This window comes from Salvelinus alpinus, chromosome 33, assembly GCF_045679555.1.
Source record: "Salvelinus alpinus chromosome 33, SLU_Salpinus.1, whole genome shotgun sequence".
NCBI classification, from domain to species: domain Eukaryota; kingdom Metazoa; phylum Chordata; class Actinopteri; order Salmoniformes; family Salmonidae; genus Salvelinus; species Salvelinus alpinus.
Genome location: NC_092118.1, coordinates 5,040,202 through 5,059,585, shown reverse-complemented (window position 1 = coordinate 5,059,585; position 19,384 = coordinate 5,040,202). Strand labels below are relative to the sequence as shown.

Below are 19,384 nucleotides of genomic sequence, written 5' to 3'. Positions count from 1 at the left end.
ACAGACCTCTACATGCTTTGTAAGTAGGAAAACCTTCAAAATCGGCAGTGTATCAAATACTTGTTCTCCCCACTGTACATAGGAGATGAGCAATGTGGTACAACAACACCTGCTCTTTCCACTCTTATGATTTTAAAGTCAGCAGAAAAGTGTTTTGTGTACGATTACCTGTGTAGTTACTGTGAAGTGTGTTTGCACCTTGTTCTTGATCTTTCCGGACAGTGTGTTGTCGGGATACAACGGTACCGTCTTTGCCTATGGCCAGACTGGTAGCGGGAAGACCTTCACCATCACAGGAGGCGCTGAGCGCTACAGTGACCGGGGCATCATCCCTCGCACACTCTCTTACCTCTACCAGCACTTCAGCCAGGTCAGTCGTGTGATGGGCCTAACACCGTGTAATTTTGGATTATGCCGATTTACTCCTTTAGGGGAGAATTTGCCCTTCTACTTACATTTTCACTCTGGACAACATTTTCCCCACACAACAAACAGCTGTGCTGTGAGCTAACACACTGGAAAATTCTAAATAGCGGGAGTTTCGATACTGTACCTCGCGATTCACATTGTGTGTGGTGCATCTGTCACGCTGTCATCTCTTGTGGACAGAGGTAGGTAACATAAATGATATCTAATGTGGAACTTTTATTCAGGCGTAGTGATTTTTTTTTGACACTGATCATTTGGACAAATCACGATTTCGCCAGTGCTTGCATCTTTCAAATTTTGCAAGGAGAGGGGACATGTGACCCATAGACTTGCCCAAAATTTGCAGAGAAAGGGGGTGGAGCTACCTCCCTACTTCTGCTCCTCGTTCTAGTATCACGTCTCCCCCAGAACATAAATTGAGCTTCTGATGCAATTATGCAAGATTTTAGTTGTGGGTTGCCAATATTAATCACTCTGTAACTAAATCTTCTTTTAAGCTAAAGTTTCACCTCACGGAAATTGTTAAATAAAAGTCACAACATAAGTCACTCTGCAGATTATAATTTCACTTGCTCTGCGTTCGCTCACAGCGCAGTGTCTTTGTAGGAGGACAATATCAACTTCAGCCAGTGGTGTAAAATACTTTTAATTACTAAAGTAGTTTTTTGGGGTATCATTACTTTACTTTATTATTTATATTTTTGACTACTTTTACTTCACTACATTCCTAAAAAAAATATGTACTTTTTACTGCATACTGCATACCCTGGCACCCAGAAGGACAGGAAAAGGGTCCAATTCATCACACTTATCAAGAGAACATTCCTGGTCATCTCTACGGCCTCTGATATGGTGGACTCACTATACACAAATGCTTCGTTTGTAAATTATGTCTGAGTTTTTGAGTGTGCCCCTGGCTATCTGTAAATAAAAAAAACTAGAAAATGATTTGCTTAATATTAGGAATTTGAAATAATTTCTACATTTACTTTTGATACTTAAGTATTTTTTAGTTATTACATTTACTTTTGATACTTAAGTATATTTTTTAACCAAATACTTTTAGACTTTTACTCAAGTAGTATTTTACTGGGTTTCATTTTTACTTGAGTAATGTTCTATTATCCTTACTTTAACTCAAGTATGACAATTGCATACTTTTTCCACCACTGCCTTCAGTCTCCCATCGACATAAATGCACGACTAAGTGAAAATTAGACCTCAGGAAGCATCTAGGCTGTTAACAAAATTCCTCCATTTCACTCACAAGTTTTTCCAGGTCACTCCAGTTGAGACTGCTTTTATCATATAACTTCTTTGGGTGCCTGTAAATAAAATACACCCATTTTCAGTCAAGTTTAGGCTCTTGCACACATCCACTAGTGTGTAGGCCAGCTTTAGCCAGAGGATGTGAGTGACATAAATGCAGAAAATGGCATGATATCCAATTTAATCATACCCAGAATAAATTCATTGTGTTAATTGGCTTTTGATATATTGCCTCTGTAGCTAGATAAGAGAGATAAAAATCTAACAGTCATTACTAACTTATATTTGCAACTAAATGAGTTTGGATATCCCATACACTACAACTATTTTATTAGCAGTGGATAATACATTTTTTAAAATTGTTTACATACCTATGTTATGTATGGCTTATGAATGTGTTAAGTCCTTATGAAGATACCTTCAAATGTGTTACCATAATCACCTAAATGGGTCATTGTATTGTCTTGTTTTGCTATAATGGACATCTGCAGGACAGCAGTATGGTGTACACCACCCACATCTCTTACCTGGAGATCTACAACGAGGTGGGCTATGACCTGCTGGACCCCCGGCACGAGGCCTCTCGCCTGGAGGACCTACCGTCAGTACCTCCTTCTTTCCTTTACTCTACTCTAATTAGGCCTGTACACTTAAAGAAGTCCTCCAGTGATTTTTTAACTTTTCCCGTTGAAAAGTGTAAATACAGTAAAGTACACACACGAAAGGGTAAAAACATTTTTTTGAGCAAAATAGTGTTTTTAAGACACAACTGCAAACTTCATGGAGTAGGGCATTCAAGGAGTTGGGCTGATGGGAAGACGTGATGTCATCGACCTCCCCACTTGCTTAACGAACAATAGAAGAGCAATGAAGAACAAAAGAGGGAAGGCCCAACCCCCCCACTTGTGTTATGTCATGATTTACCGAGACCACCTATTGAGATGTCCCCTTTGTTAAGTAAATCAGGTGTTAAATTAGGTGAAAAGAGACTGGAGTGCCACTCAATACAGGCTTGGTACATCCATGACTTTTATATTTAGCCATTGAGTCTTGAAGAATTTATAAATGCCTCATGAGCTTTGTTCAACTGTCGTATCCCATCAGATCCCAAAATGTAGACCTGTTTTAGTACATTGTTTGTAAACAATGCAATTGTAAACAAACACTGTAGGCTTAAACAATACTTTTGATCTCATGGACGGTCAGCCCTTGCATCCATAGCTCTGTCTCTGAATTTGAATGGTTACATTTCTCCAGCCCTATTGCTCATCTGTTTAACAAAACAGTGGCAGTGGACCGCTTTGTTGTTTTCCCAATTCCAGAATGCCCCTTTAATACAAACTATACATGTCTACCTAACATCTACTATACTGTGGTACATTTATATGTACCTTTTCCTTTGCTGTGTTCTCTTTCTCTATCAGGTCATTGTGTGTTATTTATTAATATATATATATGCAGTGGGGCAAAAAAGTATTTAGTCAGCCACCAATTGTGCAAGTTCTCCCACTTAAAACGATGAGAGAGGCTGTAATTTTCATCATAGGTACACTTCAACTATGACAGACAAAATGAGAAAAAAAAATCCTGAAAATCACATTGTAGGATTTTTAATGAATTTATTTGCAAATTATGGTGGAAAATAAGTATTTGGTCACCTACAAACAAGCAAGATTTCTGGCTCTCACAGACATGTAACTTCTTCTTTAAGAGGCTCCTCTGTCCTCCACTCGTTACCTGTATTAATGGCACCTGTTTGAACTTGTTATCAGTATAAAAGACACCTGTTCACAACCTCAAACAGTCACACTCCAAACTCCACTATGGCCAAGACCAAAGAGCTGTCAAAGGACACCAGAAACAAAATTGTAGACCTGCACCAGGCTGGGAAGACTGAATCTGCAATAGGTAAGCAGCTTGGTTTGAAGAAATCAACTGTGGGAGCAATTATTAGGAAATGGAAGACATACAAGACCACTGATAATCTCCCTCGATCTGGGGCTCCACGCAAGATCTCACCCCAGATGAACCTGCTTTCATCTGTGAAGAGCACAGGGCGCCAGTGGCGAATTTGCCAATCTTGGTGTTCTCTGTGGACGTCGGGCCCTCATACCACCCTCATGGAGTCTGTTTCTGACCGTTTGAGCAGACACATGCACATTTGTGGCCTGCTGGAGGTCATTTTGCAGGGCTCTGGCAGTGCTCCACCTGCTCCTCCTTGCACAAAGGCGGAGGTAGCGGTCCTGCTGCTGGGGTGTTGCCCTCCTACGGCCTCCTCCACGTCTCCTGATGTACTGGCCTGTCTCCTGGTAGCGCCTCCATGCTCTGGACACTACGCTGACAGACACAGCAAACCTTCTTGCCACAGCTCGCATTGATGTGCCATCCTGGATGAGCTGCACTACCTGAGCCACTTGTGTGGGTTGTAGACTCCGTCTCATGCTACCACTAGAGTGAAAGCACCGCCAGCATTCAAAAGTGACCAAAACATCAGCCAGGAAGCATAGGAACTGAGAAGTGGTCTGTGGTCACCACCTGCAGAACCACTCCTTTATTGGGGGTGTCTTGCTAATTGCCTATAATTTCCACCTTTTGTCTATTCCATTTGCACAACAGCATGTGAAATGTATTGTCAATCAGTGTTGCTTCCTAAGTGGATAGTTTGATTTCACAGAAGTGTGATTGACTTGGAGTTACATTGTGTTGTTTAAGTGTTCCCTTTATTTTTTTGAGCAGTGTATATATATATATATATACATGGGTAAACTCAGCAAAAAAAATAAATGTCCTCTCACTGTCAACTGTGTTTTTTTTCAGCAAACTTAACATTTGTAAATATTTTTATGAACATAACAAGATTCAACAACTGAGACATAACCTGAACAAGTTCCAAAGTCATGTGACTAACAGAAATGGAATAATGTGTCCCTGATCAAGGAGGGGGTCATAATCAAAAGTAATAGGCAGTATCTGGTGTGGCCACCAGCTGCATTAAGTACTGCAGTGCATCACCTCCCATGGACTGCACCAGATGTGCCAGTTCTTGCTGTGAGATGTTACCCCACTCTTCCACCAAGGCACCTGCAAGTTCCCAGACATTTCTGGGGGGAATGGCCCTCACCCTCACCCTCCGATCCAACAGGTCCCAGATGTGCTCAATGGGATTGAGATCCGGGCTCTTCACTGGCCATGGCAGAACACTGACATTCCTGTCTTGCAGGAAATCACACACTGAACGAGCAGTATGGCTTGTGGCATTGTCATGCTGGAGGGTCGTGTCAGGATGAGCCTGCAGGAAGGGTACCACATGATGGAGGAGGATGTCTCCTGTGTAATGCACAGCGTTGAGATTGCTTGCAATGACAACAAGCTCAGTCCGATGGTGCTGTGACACACCGCCCCAGACCATGACGGACCCTCCACCTCCAAATCGATCCCGCTCCAGAGTACTGGCCTCGGTGTAATGCTTCGACGATAAAAGCGAATCTGACCATCACCCCTGGTGAGACAAAACCGCGACTCGTCAGTGAAGAGCACTTTTTGCCAGTTCTGTCTGGTCTAGCGACGGTGGGTTTGTGCCCATAGGCGACTTTGTTGCCGGTGATGTCTGGTGAGAACCTGCCTTACAACAGGCCTACAAGCCCTCAGTCCAGCCTCTCTCAGCCTATTGCGGACAGTCTGAGCACTGATGGAGGGATTGTGCGTTCCTGGTGTAACTCGGGCAGTTGTTGTTACCGTCCTTTACCTTTCAGTGTGATGTTCGGATGTACCGATCCTGTGCAGGTGTTGTTACATGTGGTCTGCCACTGCGAGGACGATCAGCTGTCCGTCCTGTCTCCCTGTAGCGCTGTCTTAGGGTTCTCACAGTACAGACATTGCAATTTATTGCCCTGGCCACATCTGCAGTCCTCATGCCTCCTTGCAGCATGCCTACGGCACGTTCACGCAGATGAGCAGGGACCCTTGTCATCTTTCTTTCTGTGTTTTTCAGAGTCAGTAGAAACGCCTCTTTAGTGTCCTAAGTTTTCATAACTGTGACCTTAATTGCCTCCCGTCTGTAAGCTGTTAGTTTCTTAACGACCGTTCCACAGATGTTCATTATTTGTTTATTGTTCACTGAACAAGCATGGGAAAAAGTGTTTAAACCCTATATATATATATATATATATAATGGAAATACAGTGTCATATATAATGGAAATACAGTGTCATACTCAAAAGTCCTATTACCAAACAATATAAAACACTTTCACCTAACCATACTACTCGCTTTGTCTTAATCAAGTTTCATTTCAGAGGCAATACCCCCATTTGAGTTTGATTATGTTTTATACCTAGATTTTTACATGGAGCCTTAAAATCCTTGTCTTAGAACTTATGACAGGTTCTCGTCTGTCAGGCTGGCTCTGTGAAGCCTCCGGTAGTGTTCCAACTGGCACTCTATTCCCTATATAGTGCACTCCTTTTGACCAGAGCCCTATGGGACTCCAGTATTAAATGTCCCGCCACCAATTGTTAACTGATAAATGGCAATGTGTGACGGAAATGGATGTCCCTTTTCATCTTCTCAACGCTGCATGTGGGCGGGCATTTATGCAGAGCTTCGTTCGCCAGCTGCTTCCTTTTGTGGTGTCTCCCTCTTTCTTTATCTGTCTACCTCTCGCTCCTTTATTTCTTTCTCTCTCTCTCTTTCTCATTTTTATTGAAGACATTTTTTTTGCATTGCATGCATTGTGTGGCTTTGTGCCACCCTGGGAATATTGTGCTACACTCACTGTAAAAAGGCCGAACAGGGTTTGTGCATTTAGTCACTGTCCATGTTTTTCTTTTTTAACTTCTCTTGCCTCCTCTCTTTCCATTCGTGGGAGATTCGGCTCTCGGTTTGAGGACCCACAGATGACAGCCGTTGTTAAATAGACTGTGCCCACTGTTGACCTCGCTGGCCACACTCCTGTTTCAAGGAGAAGCTGTCTGTGCTCTCTCTCTCTTTTTCTCTCCCGCTCTCTCTGTTTCTCTGCCTTTTGATCTTTGTTTTTCTGTCTTTCTCTCTCTTTTTTTGTCTGTTTCTTTCTCTTTTTTTCTTGATTTCTCTTCTCCAACTTTTGGAGTGGCGTTTGTGCGTGCGGTACTTAACACCCTTTGGTTTCTGTTTCTCTCTTTCTTTGTCCTTATCTCTCTCTTCTTAATTTCTCTTCTTTCTCTTTTCTCTCTGATTTGTATTCTCTCCATCTCCTGAGCGATGTTGACATCATGGGTCTGTGGCTTGAAGAACCTCCTGGTGTCTCTTTCGGCTTCTCCCTCACTCCCTTTCGCTCTCTCTCTCTTTCTCTTTTCTCTCTCTGCCCGGTTTTTATTCTGTCCATCTCCTGAGGGATGTTGAGATCATGGGTTTTAGCAACTTCCCTCATCCCGCCTTCATAGCAATGTCTCTAGGTTGTACTGTAGCACACGAGCCAACAGAAGTGTGCAAACCCCCCCATCCCGAGTAGAGAGATTTCCCAGTCCATTTGAGTCATGTGGAGGTTTTGAAAATGTTTCTTTCAGTCGGGCCCTCCATTCAGTGAGTTGGCTTGTTTATTTACACTGACGGGAGGCAGAGAGGTCGGGCACTAAGTAGCCTCATGTCAAGGAAATGCCAAACAATGTCTATTCTGTCAATGGTTGCAATCAATTTACTTCACCATGGTTCAGCTTCTCCTACAGCAGCGGTTATCAAACAAGGGGTCGCGACCCAATGTGGGGTTGCCTGATATGTAAATGAGTTGCAGGAGAATTTCTAAAATCCAAAAGTTTGGACACACCTACTCATTCCAGGGTTTTTCTTTAGTTTGACTATTTTCTACATTGTATAAGAATAGTGAAAACATCAGAACTATGAAATAGCTCATATGGAATAATGTAGTAACCAAAAAAGTGTTAAACAAATCAAAATATATTTTATATTTGAGATTCATCAAAGTAGCAACCCTTTGGCTTGTTGACAGCTTTGCACACTATAAGAATTGATGCTATTGCGATCAATCAAGAAGGAAACTGACTGAACAAGAAACTCCCCAGCTAATGTTCTCCAAATGGATGTTAGCTGTGAGAGCCGAGATCCCCATGCATTGTCTATTGCTCACTATACATGTCGGCGGATGCTATTCACGAGACATATTGTTATGTCTCATGATTCATGAGCATGAAATGGCGCACGGGATGTTCAGTGTGCTACGTGACTATATTGACAAAAAACACATCGCATGGGATCGAATGGTGGGCTTTTGCACAGATGGGGCTCCATCTATGGTGGGACTGCTGGCACGCCTCTCTGCGCTCTAGTGCGTCTCCCTCTGCCATATGAATGCGTTGCATGACACACCGAAAGAAAACTGGCGGCAAAAGAGCTGAGCACAGAACTCTGAGATATACTGCAGCAGGTAACTTCGATTACAAACTACATCAAACCACATCCACTGCACGCACGCCTGTTTGCAAAACTATGTGGAAATATGGGATCAGAGCATGACAACATTCTATTTCACACCGAGGCTTGGTGGTTATCAAGGGGGAGTGTTGGAAAGATGTTTCGCATTGAGAGAGGAAACGTTGTCATTCACAATGTATGTAAAAAGACAGACTTGGTTGACTTTCTGTGAAATAAAAATAATATGTGTCTCCTTGCCTACGATATAACAGACATATTTGGAAAACGGAATGCAAGCATGCAGGGGAAATACTGAAATATTCTACAGATGAGTGACCGATTCAGAGAGGAAAAAAGTATTGTTGGAGAGTCTTTCAAAAGCTGTGCATGTTTCTAACAGGAACAGCATTATATTGTCAGCTCATATCTGCATGAAGCTGGATTCAATGCTCTCGTCTGCATTAAAATCAAATATCTATGTAGGTTGGATGTGACAGCAGAGATGAGGTGCGCACTGTCGACCACACCCCCTGACTTTGAGAAGCTCCTACGAGACGTGCATCAAGCACACCCATCTCATTAGTGGTGGTGAGAAGATACATTATGTTAGACTAATTTGCAATTGACTGTCATAGCCCCACATTAGAAATATGTGATGGTGAGTTGAGAAGACAATCAGTAATACTGTTAGATTCCAATTGACTACCATAGCCCCAAATAAAATAGTTAACATTGGCTTTTAATTTCTTTTTTTTTCCCTCACATGGTTGGGGTTGCGATAATTTTCAGATACTCTATCAAAATGGGGTCGTGGGCCAAAAAGGTTTGGGAATCCCTGTCCTACAGTGTTCCTTGTCATTGCATTCTGACTCAGTAGTCATGTCCATTTTCACATTTGTGAATGTTGTAATGAAGAATCAAAATGCATTTCACAAGTCTAACAAGATCCCGCAATGATAACCCATTTCCAACAATTTCCAAGGTACGATCATGGATTGGTGTCAGCAAGCATTGGTTGGAGGTACTATCCACCATTGTTTAATACATATTTTATTTTTTAATACAAGTGAATCGGGACACAGTAATATCCAGTGGGAGCTAAGAAGGATAGCACCCCAGTAAAGTCATCATGACCGTTGATGACCGAACATTAGCAGGGAAGGTCAAGAACTATCCTACATTGTGTGACGTTGTACCAACAACATGTCAATCACCCATTTGCACGATTTCAAACTTTCACTCAGCCCTCTCATCCTCTTCGACCCTGTGAGTCAATCAATCCTGTGGGATGTTTTTACCGGTGGTGGCCTAGGAAGTGACACCCAGCATCTGTACAAGCCATCTCTATTTGATGTCACTTGATGTGGGCAATAACTCATCCACTGTTTGTTTTTCAGAGACTGCGTCCTAAATGGCACCCTATTCCCTACATAGTGCACCCATAGGGCTCTGGTCAAAAGTAGTGCCCTATACAGTAAAGGGAATATGGTACCATTTGGAACGCATACAGATTGTGTCTGTCTATCACATTATAATCTGGGAATGGGGTAGACACAGCATGTGTACAGCAAGCTAGGGTAGCTGTAGCCCAGTGTCTTGGGCTGCGTTCCAAATGGCACCCTGTTCCATATGTAGCACATTATAGTGCACTATTGGTTCGTATAGGGAAAAGTAGTGTACTAGGGAGTAGGGTGCCATTTGGGGCAGATGCAGTTTGTTTGGATTGAAGGCTGGCCACTGGGGGGGGGGGGGGGGGTGATGTAACCTTATTAAATAACCTCAATGTGGAGTTAGTGTCATTAGGCCAATTTTTTATGATGTATAAATCACAGATATTTAAGATATCACAAATTCACATAAAGCTAAAATTACAGTAAGCGAAAAGGAATACGTTATATACTCGCATTACTCACTATGGATCCCTTTTGGAGTTTGAGTTTTGAACAGATATTATGAACAGCCTATTGCAAGCCCTCTTTTTGTTGATTGGAGGCACTTTTTTCATATAAACATTATCTCGGGCTGGTGAAATATGTGTGTGTGCTTGCCGTCTTGCCTCTATAGGAAAGTTACCATCATGGAAGACCCGGACCAGAACATACACCTGAGAAACCTGTCACTCCATCAATCAGCCAACGAGGAGGAGGCTCTCAACTTGCTCTTCCTGGGAGACACCAATCGCATGATTGCAGAGGTAAGGAGATGGAAGCAAGGGCTTGGAGGACTGCAGCTTTACAAGTATATATATCCACTAACATTTAAACTTTGATGGAGCTTGTCATACTATTGGTCATACTACTTCTTCACTGCAAACAAAAATAAGTCATTAGGACGTCTTCTGAACATGATTAAATGTTTGGCTTAAGTTGTCAGGACGTTGTGTCTTGGTCCTTTTGAAGTTTTCTCTAGTTCCCGGTTTGTTCCGGGGATGTCCCCAAGGGCGATTTTAGAACGTTCTCGGGACGTTGTGTCGAGGTTTTTGTCTAGTACCCGGTTTGTAGAGCACTCCCAATAAAAAAAAATCTCCCTTTTTCTCAAAGATAAGGTTCTGTCAGAACCAAATAGGGACCTATTTGTAATGTTCCCTAATGGTCATTCTAAGACCCTTGTAACGTTCTGTCTGTAACAATGCAGGAGTTGTCTGAAACAACCCATTATAGTCATTGATTGTTCCATAGTGGACATCAAAATACATTATTATAATGTTTATACTGCTATCTGTACTGAACGTCCCTTTTATGGTCCCCGAGGTTAACGTCATGTTTAATGTTCCTAGAACGTTCCCAGAACGTCAGTGGGATAAACGTCTCGCCAAAACCTTAAAAAGGCCTTTTCACAATGCTAGCTAGCCTGTGGTCACACAAGCATTTATTAACCCTGGGCTAAGCTTACGCACTGGGCTAAGGATTCACACTTGTATTCCAAAGCACTGGACACAATGTTATAAGTAATGAGACTTTTATTAGCACATTATTTCCTTTTGCTTCTAGCCTCGCATTTGATTTGTAACAGTGATGGTTTGTGTAAATCTTGCTGCCTGCCTGTCTCACCTACGAAACAATGTTTCACTTTTGAAATTCGATCTTGCCACAATACAGAGAATGCTGACCACAAACGAGACATCAATACAACTTTTCTGATCCAGGTGAAATCATGCAAAACTATTTAATGGATATATCCAATTAAATGTAAATAGAAAAGTTATAAAGACAGACAAATGGAGCGTTTGCCGCCCCTTCCAGCTGTAGAGTTTGTAGCTTTAGTTGGCTAAATTTGAAGGCGTTAGCCAGCCTGCACAGCAATCATTTTTGTGAGGCATAGCAACCAATGTTTTTGCAAGGATGAAGTAATATGAATTTACTGAACAAAATAGCGTGCAGAATGCATTACAGGCATCACAAATATATGTAAATTAGGTGACAGTGCAGCTTTTTTGATTGGACAGTGAGCATTCTGGGCATTGTTCTTAACCCTGTTTCACACTGGCTATTTTGGCACTGTGTTTCTGGGGCTAGCCCCGAAAAGTCGGTGCTAAACCTGCTCTGGAGCAGAGCTGGCTAGCTCTGGGCTAAGGTTGGTGCGAGTCCATTTTAGAATGTGCAAATGTGAACACTCGCTTAGTCCCAGCCTAAAATCTCCGTTAGCCCAGGGCTACAGAGGTTCTGAGCCCTGGGATAAGGTGCAGTGTGAATATGCCTAAAGGGACCCAATGGTAACGTTGCCTAATGTCTTTAGGACCATGGAATTACTTTTGTGCCTTAAAATCAAGCAAACCTTTTTAAATCGAGAACAAAATTATTATTGCAATCCAAAATACTGATATTGAAAGCAAAACATTTACCCAAAAGTATTGAGAGCCAAATACATAATGTTGCAAGGAAGTCATTTTGAAAGGCAAGAACAAATTAATGATAAATTAATGCAAAAATATATATCTTTGAAACCTTTTAAATGATAATGTAATTGCGATGAAAAGCTTCCATCTTTTTTTTTTGGTTATATTACCCTGCCCTTTGCTTTCGCTGCCTTTTTTTTGCAAAGTTTTGACACATTCATTGATGCCCCTCTATTGGTCAACCGGTTTTGGAATGACAGTTCATCCTCATTTTTTAGATCCGAGCTAGCGGCTTAAAATAATTGGCTAGTACACCTAAACTCAGCAAAAAAAGAAACGTCCTCTCACTGTCAACTGCATATATTTTCAGCAAACTTAACATGTGTAAATATTTGTATGAACATAACAAGATTCAACAACTGAGACATAAACTGAAAAAGTTCCACAGATATGTGACTAACAGAAATTGAATTATGTGTCCTTGAACAAAGGGGGGGTGGGGTCAAAAAGTAACAGTCAGTATCTGGTGTGGCCACCAGCTGCATTAAGTACTACAGTGCATCTCCTCCTCATGGACTGCACCAGATTTGCCAGTTCTTGCTGTGAGATGTTACCCCACTCTTCCACCAAGGCACCTGCAAGTCCCCGGACATTTCTGGGGGGATGGCCCTAGCCCTCACCCTCCGATCCAACAGGTCCCAGACGTGCTCAATGGGATTGAGATCCGGGCTCTTCGCTGGCCATGGCAGAACACTGACATTCCTGTCTTGCAGGAAATCACGCATAGAACGAGCAGTATGGCTGGTGGCATTGTCATGCTGTAGGGTCATGTCAGGATGAGTACCACACGAGGGAGAAGAATGTCTTCCCTGTAATGCACAGCGTTGAGATTGCCTGCAATGACAACAAGCTCAGTCTGATGATGCTGTGACACACCGCCCAAGACCGTGATGGACCCTCCACCTCCAAATCGATCCCGCTCCAGAGTACAGGCCTCGGTGTAATGCTCATTCCTTCGACGATAAACGCGAATCCTACCATCACTCCTGGTGAGACAAAACCGCGACTCGTCAGTGAAGAGCACTTTTTGCCATTCCTGTCTGGTCCAGCGACGGTGGGTTTGTGCCCATAGGCAACATTGTTGCCGGTGATGTCTGGTGAGGACCTGCCTTACAACAGGCCTACAAGCCCTCAGTCCAGCCTCTCTCGCGCTATTGCAGACAGTTTGAGCACTGATGGAGGGATTGTGCGTTCCTGGTGTACCTCGTGCAGTTGTTGTTGCCATCCTGTATCTGTCCCGCAGGTGTGATGTTCAGATGTATCGATCCTATGCAGGTGTTGTTACACGTGGACGGCCACTGCGAGGACGATCAGCTGTCCACGCTGTCTTAGGCGTCTCACAGTACGGACTTTGCAATTTATTGCCCTGGCCACATCTGCAGTCCTCTTGCCTCCTTGCAGAGTGCCTACGGCACGTTCACACAGATGAGCAGGGACAGTAGAAAGGCCTCTTTAGTGTCCTAAGTTTTCATAACTGTGACCTTAATTGCCTACTGTCTGTAAACTGGTAGTGTCTTAAGGACTGTTCCACAGATGCATGTTCATTACTTGTTTATGGTTCATTGAGCAAGCATGGGAAACAGTGTTTAAACCCTTTACAATGAAGATCTGTGAAGTTATTTAGGATTTTTACTAATTATCTTTGAAAGACAGGGTCCTGAAAAAGGGACGTTTCTTTTTTCGCTGAGTTTTTGTTAGCTAGCTAGCTGTCAATACAGAGATGCAACCGTTTTTTCTGCTAACTACAGCCAGCTAGTGTATGAAAAGCTCGATTTATTTTTTATTTATTTCACTTTTCCATTTTTGATAAAAAGGCTCAGTGGCCACTAGCTCGCTATCTCACATTGGGACTGACTAGTCTAGATAGCTAGCTAACGTTACCTTTACAACAAGGAGGACATCGGGAAACACCTTCGGTAAGTTTATTTTGTGTCTTGTTATTTCATATGTAGAACATGCATTGAAACAATTAGCAAGCTAGCTAGCATGGTTATATATACTGAACAAAAATAAATAGAAACGTATAGAAATGTAAAGTGTTGGTCCCATGTTTCATGAGCTGAAAATAAAGATCCCAGAAATGTGCAATACTCACACAGTTTACAGTATTTCTCTCAAATTTTGTGCAGACACTTGTCTATATCCCTGTTCGTGGGAATTTATCATTTGCCAAGATAATCCATCCACCTGACAGGTGTGGCATATCAAGAAGCTGATTAAACAGCATGATCATTACCCAGATGCACCTTGTGCTTGGGCACAATAAAAGGTAACTCTAAAATGTGCAGTTTTGAGGGAGCATGCAATTGGCATGCTGACTGCAGGAATGTCCACCAGAGCTGTTGCCAGATAATTTAATGTTCATTTTCTCGCACTCGTCACTCCCGTTTAACAACTCTAAATCGCTTTAGCACAGTAGTCATCAAGTTGCTTGCTGATAATGTTGCATACAACATTGCATACAATCAATCAATCAATCTATCAAATGTATTTATAAAGCCCTTCTTACATCAGCTGGTGTCACAAAGTGCTGTACAGAAACCCAGCCTAAAACCCCAAACGGCAAGCAATGCAGGTGTAGAAGCACGGTGGCTAGGAAAAACTCCCTAGAAAGGCCAGAACCTAGGAAGAAACCTAGAGAGAATCCAGGCTATGAGGGGTGGCCAGTCCTCTTCTGGCTGTGCCGGGTGGAGGTTATAACAGAACATGGCCAAGATGTTCAAATGTTCATAGATGACCAGCAGGGTCAAATAATAATAATCACAGTGGTTGTCAAGGGTGCAGCAAGTCAGCACCTCAGGAGTAAATGTCAATTGGCTTTTCATAGGCAATCCTTCAGAGTATCTCTACCGCTCCTGCTGTCTCTAGAGAGTTGAAAACAGCAGGTCTGGGACAGGTAGCACGTCCGATGAACAGGTCAGGGTTCCATAGCCGCAGGCAGAACAGTTGAAACTGGAGCAGCAGCACGGCCAGGTGGACTGGGGACAGCAAGGAGTCATCAGGCCAGGTAGTCCTGAGGCATGGTCCTAGGACTCAGTTCCTCCGAGAGAGAGAAAGAAAGAGAGAATGAAAGAAAGAAAGAGAACAAAAGAGAGAGAGAATTAGAGAGAGCATATGTAACAGTATAACTTTAAACCGTCCCCTCGCCCTGACACGGGCGCGAACCAGGGACCCTCTGCACACATCGACAACAGTCACCCACGAAGCGTCGTTACCCATCGCTCCACAAAAGCCACGGCCCTTGCAGAGCAAGGTGCAACCCTACTTAAGTCTCAGAGCAAGTGACGTAACTGATTGAAATGCTAGTAGCGCGTACCTGCTAACTAGCTAGCCATTTCACATCCGTTACACTCACCCCCCTTTCAACCTCCTCCTTTTCCGCAGCAACCAGTGATCCGGGTCAACAGCATCAATGTAACAGTATAACTTTACGGCGTCCCCTCGCCCCGACACGGGCGCGAACCAGGGACCCTCTGCACACATCAACAACGGTCGCCCACGAAGCATCGTTACCCATCGCTCCACAAAGGCCACGGCCCTTGCAGAGCAAGGTGCAACCCTACTTAAGTCTCAGAGCAAGTGACGTAACTGATTGAAATGCTAGTAGCGCGTACCTGCTAACTAGCTAGCCATTTCACATCCGTTACACATACTTAAATTCACACAGGACACCAGACAGGAGAAAGACAGGAGAAATACTCCGGATGCAACATTTGAATTGAACACAATCAAAGTTAACATAAGCCCTAGATGCTTTCAATTGCCGAATTTATAGGCATGCCCAATTTAGGCATATTTTTGAACAACGTGATATTGCGCTCCAAAGCGAGAACTTGAAATATAATGTAGGTCATTAAATAATCGAAAGAAAAACATGTTTATTTATTAGCGTAGTGGTTATAAGTATTTATGCAATTCATGTGAAATCATTGTCAAATGCACAAGAGTTACTGTTGCATGTAGGTCTAGATCATTTATTGATCAACTCCAAAGCAATCGCAAGTGGCGTAGGAACCACTGACTCCACTGAGATTTTTCTATTATCACGACACCTGCTGGTAACTCTTAACTGGTTAGTAAAGCTCATGAGGTGTCAAAAATATCTGTCGACTACGTGGGACTCACGACTAAAGAGGCTTCATGCATAGTTTTTATTTTTACCCATAGGAGTAGGAGTAAAATGTCTCTATTCTCAGTATTTACGACCAATTTTCTACTCTGAGACACATTGTGGATTCTGGCCCTGGATTGTGCAACATTTGCCCACTATTTTGCACACCAGCTCTGTCAAAATGGTTGTTAATCATTGCTAGACAACCGTTTTCAGGTCTTGCTATCGATTTTCAATCAGGTTTAAGTCAAAACTGTAACTCTGCCACTCGCGAACATTCACTGTCTTCTTGGTAAGCAACTCCTTAGTAGATTTGGCCTTGTGTTTTAGGCTATTGTCCTGCTGAAAGGTGAATTAATCTCCCAATTAATGAACCAGGTTTTCCTCTAGGATTTTGCCTGTGCTTATCTCCATTCTGTTTATTTTTTATTCTGAAAATCGACCAGAACCGTACCCATAACATGATGCAGCCACCACTATGCTTGAAAATATGGAGAGTTGTACTCAGTAATGTTTTGCCCCAAACATAACACTTTGTATTCAGGACAAAAGGTTAATTGCTTTGCCATATTGTTTGAAGTATTACTTTAGTGCGTTGTTGCATACAGGTTGCATGTTTTGGTTATATTTTTTATTCTATGCAGGATTCCTTCTTTTCACTCAATTAGATTAGTATTGTAGAGTTACTACAATGTTGTTGATCCATCCTCAGTTTTCTCCTATCACAGGCATTCAACTCTGTAACTGTTTTAAAGTCACCATTGGCCTCATGGTACAATCCCTGATTGGTTTCCATCCTCTCCTGGCAACTGAGTTAGGAACGACGCCTGTATCTTTGTAGTGACTGGGTGTATTGATACACCATCCAAATTGTAATTAATGACTTCACCATGCTCAAAGAGATATTCAACGTCTGCTTTTGAAAGTTTTACCCATCTAGCAATAGGTGCCCCTCTTTGCGAGGCATTGGAAAACATCCCTGGTCTTTGTGTGCGTGTGTGTATAGTGTGTATGTTATTATGTTTGTGTTGCTTCACAGTCCCCGCTGTTCCATGAGGTGTATTTTTATCTGTTTTTTTTTTTCAATCTAATTTGAAGGTTTGCATGAGTTACTTGATGTGGAATAGAGACCACATTCCATGTAGTCATGGCTCTATGTAGTACTGTGCGCCTCCCATAGTCTGTTCTGGACTTGGGTACTGTGAAGGGACCTCTTGTGGCATGTCTTGTGGGGTATGCATGGGTGCCAGTAGTTCAAACAAACAGTGCATTCAACAGGTTAATACCTCTCACAAATACAAGTAGTGATGAAGTCAGTCTCTCCTCTACTTTGAGCCAGGAGAGATTGACATGCATATTAATGTTAGTGCTCTGTGTACATCCAAGGGCCAGCCGTGCTGCCCTGTTCTGAGCCAATTGCAATTTCCCTAAGTACCTCTTTGTGGCACCTGACCACACGACTGAACAGTACTCCAGGAGCAATGAAACTAGAGCTTGTAGTACCTGCCTTGTTGAAAGTGTTGTTAAGAATGCAGAGCAGCACTTTATTATGGTCAGACTTCTCCCCGTCCTAGCTACTGTTGTATCAATATGTTTTGACCATGACAGTTTACAATCCATGGTTACTCCAAGCAGTTTAGTCACCTCAACTTTCTCAATTTCCACATTCATTAGAAGATTTAGTTGAGGTTTAGGGTTTAGTGAATGATTTGTCCCAAATACAATGCTTTTTGTTTTTGAAACATTTAGGACTAACTTATTACTTGCAACCCATTCTGAAACGAACTGCAGCTCTTTGATAAGTGTTGCAGTCATTTCAGTCGCTGTAGTGGCTGACGTGTATAGTATTGAGTCATCCGCATACATAGACACACTTTTTTACTCAAAGCCAGTGGCATGTCATTAGTAAAGTTTGAAAAAAGTAAGGGGCCTAGACAGCTGCCCTGGGGAATTCCTGATTCTACCTGGATTTTGATTGAAAGGCTTAAATTGAAGATTTGGCAAATAGGAGTGACAACACAGGAAAAATTGCTAAGAAACTAAAGATCTCGTACAATGCTGTGTACGTCTCCCTTCACAGAACAGCACAAACTGGTCCTAACCAGAATAGAAAAAGGAGTGGGAAAAAGGAGTTCCCGGTGCACAACTGAGCAAGAGGACAAGGAGATTAGAGTGTCTAGTTTGAGAAACACCTCACAAGTCCTCAACTGGCAGCTTCATTAAATAGTACCCGAAAAACACCAGTCAACAGTGAAGAGGCGACTCCGGGATTCTGGCCTTCTAGGCAGAGTTGCAAAGAAAAAGCCATATCTCAGACTGGCCAATAATAAGAAAAGATTAAGATGGGCGAAAGAACACAGACACTGGACAGAGGAATTCTGCCTAGAAGGAATATGAAGGTCATCTGTTACTAGCAAGTTATTGATTTCATCAACCTTGTTTCTTAAGCTACATATCTTAACATGGGCTATTTTTAACACTTTTCTGGGTGTGCACTAACAGGACTTCCTGTTAGTGCACACCACATCAGTACTAACAGTATTACTGTGGTTCATAGTTATATGATTTCTGCAGACAATAGCTGTAGGCATTCAGGGCAGTAAGAGGGACATAAATTAGGTGACTTACATTGTGTCTTCCAATGCCCCTGAGATAATGTACATTTGCTGAAACATTATGACAACTCAGCGACACAATGGTAGGGATTAAATGATCTGTACTTGGCTCACTGATAAGTCATTGTCTCAACGCATCCTTAAAATGCTGTGAAAGGATCCAGGAACCCACATTATTTGGGTGGATCCCAACCCCCTTGTGATGCGAGCTTTGTTTCCAGAAGGTATCAAAATTGTAAATAAATGTTACACCCACGGAGCTGCAATTGTCTCTTAGCCAGTTATGGAGGGCTAAAAGTCTGCTGAACTGTTTAATGCCACGATTTAGTGTGAGCAGAGGTCCAGATATTATGGGGCATTTGTTGGTGTCGAGTAGTGACCCAGTCAGTTCTTTAAAATCCATCTTCAGCTGTTCTGAGCTGCCCTCCATAATGTAATTCGACCCCACATGAGCCATGACAGTATCAGGCCCCAGTGACTGACGCACAGCCCCAAGTACAGATATATGTCTTCTCATCGAACTCCCTATCACAATCGCCGGAATGATCCGGCCTCTGCCGTGTCTCAAAGCAGATTGCGAGGCCAGAGCCGCAGAACTCACCTGAAAAGAGGGCTGCTTAGATGCCGGCTGTGTGCAGGCCACAACAAAGGCTCGGGTGG

The 19,384-nt window shown here is 42.7% G+C and overlaps 1 protein-coding gene across 1 annotated transcript in view; it reads left to right on the top strand.

The window, feature by feature from the left end:
- Positions 1-19,384, top strand: part of kif6 (kinesin family member 6) — a 176,842-nt gene that overhangs the window by 19,245 nt on the left and 138,213 nt on the right. Inside the window, exons 4-6 of the mRNA XM_071381208.1 lie at positions 223-370; positions 2,190-2,299; positions 10,168-10,297. Of these exons, the coding sequence (XP_071237309.1) occupies positions 223-370; positions 2,190-2,299; positions 10,168-10,297 (388 nt within the window). The remainder of the gene's footprint in view (positions 1-222; positions 371-2,189; positions 2,300-10,167; positions 10,298-19,384) is intronic.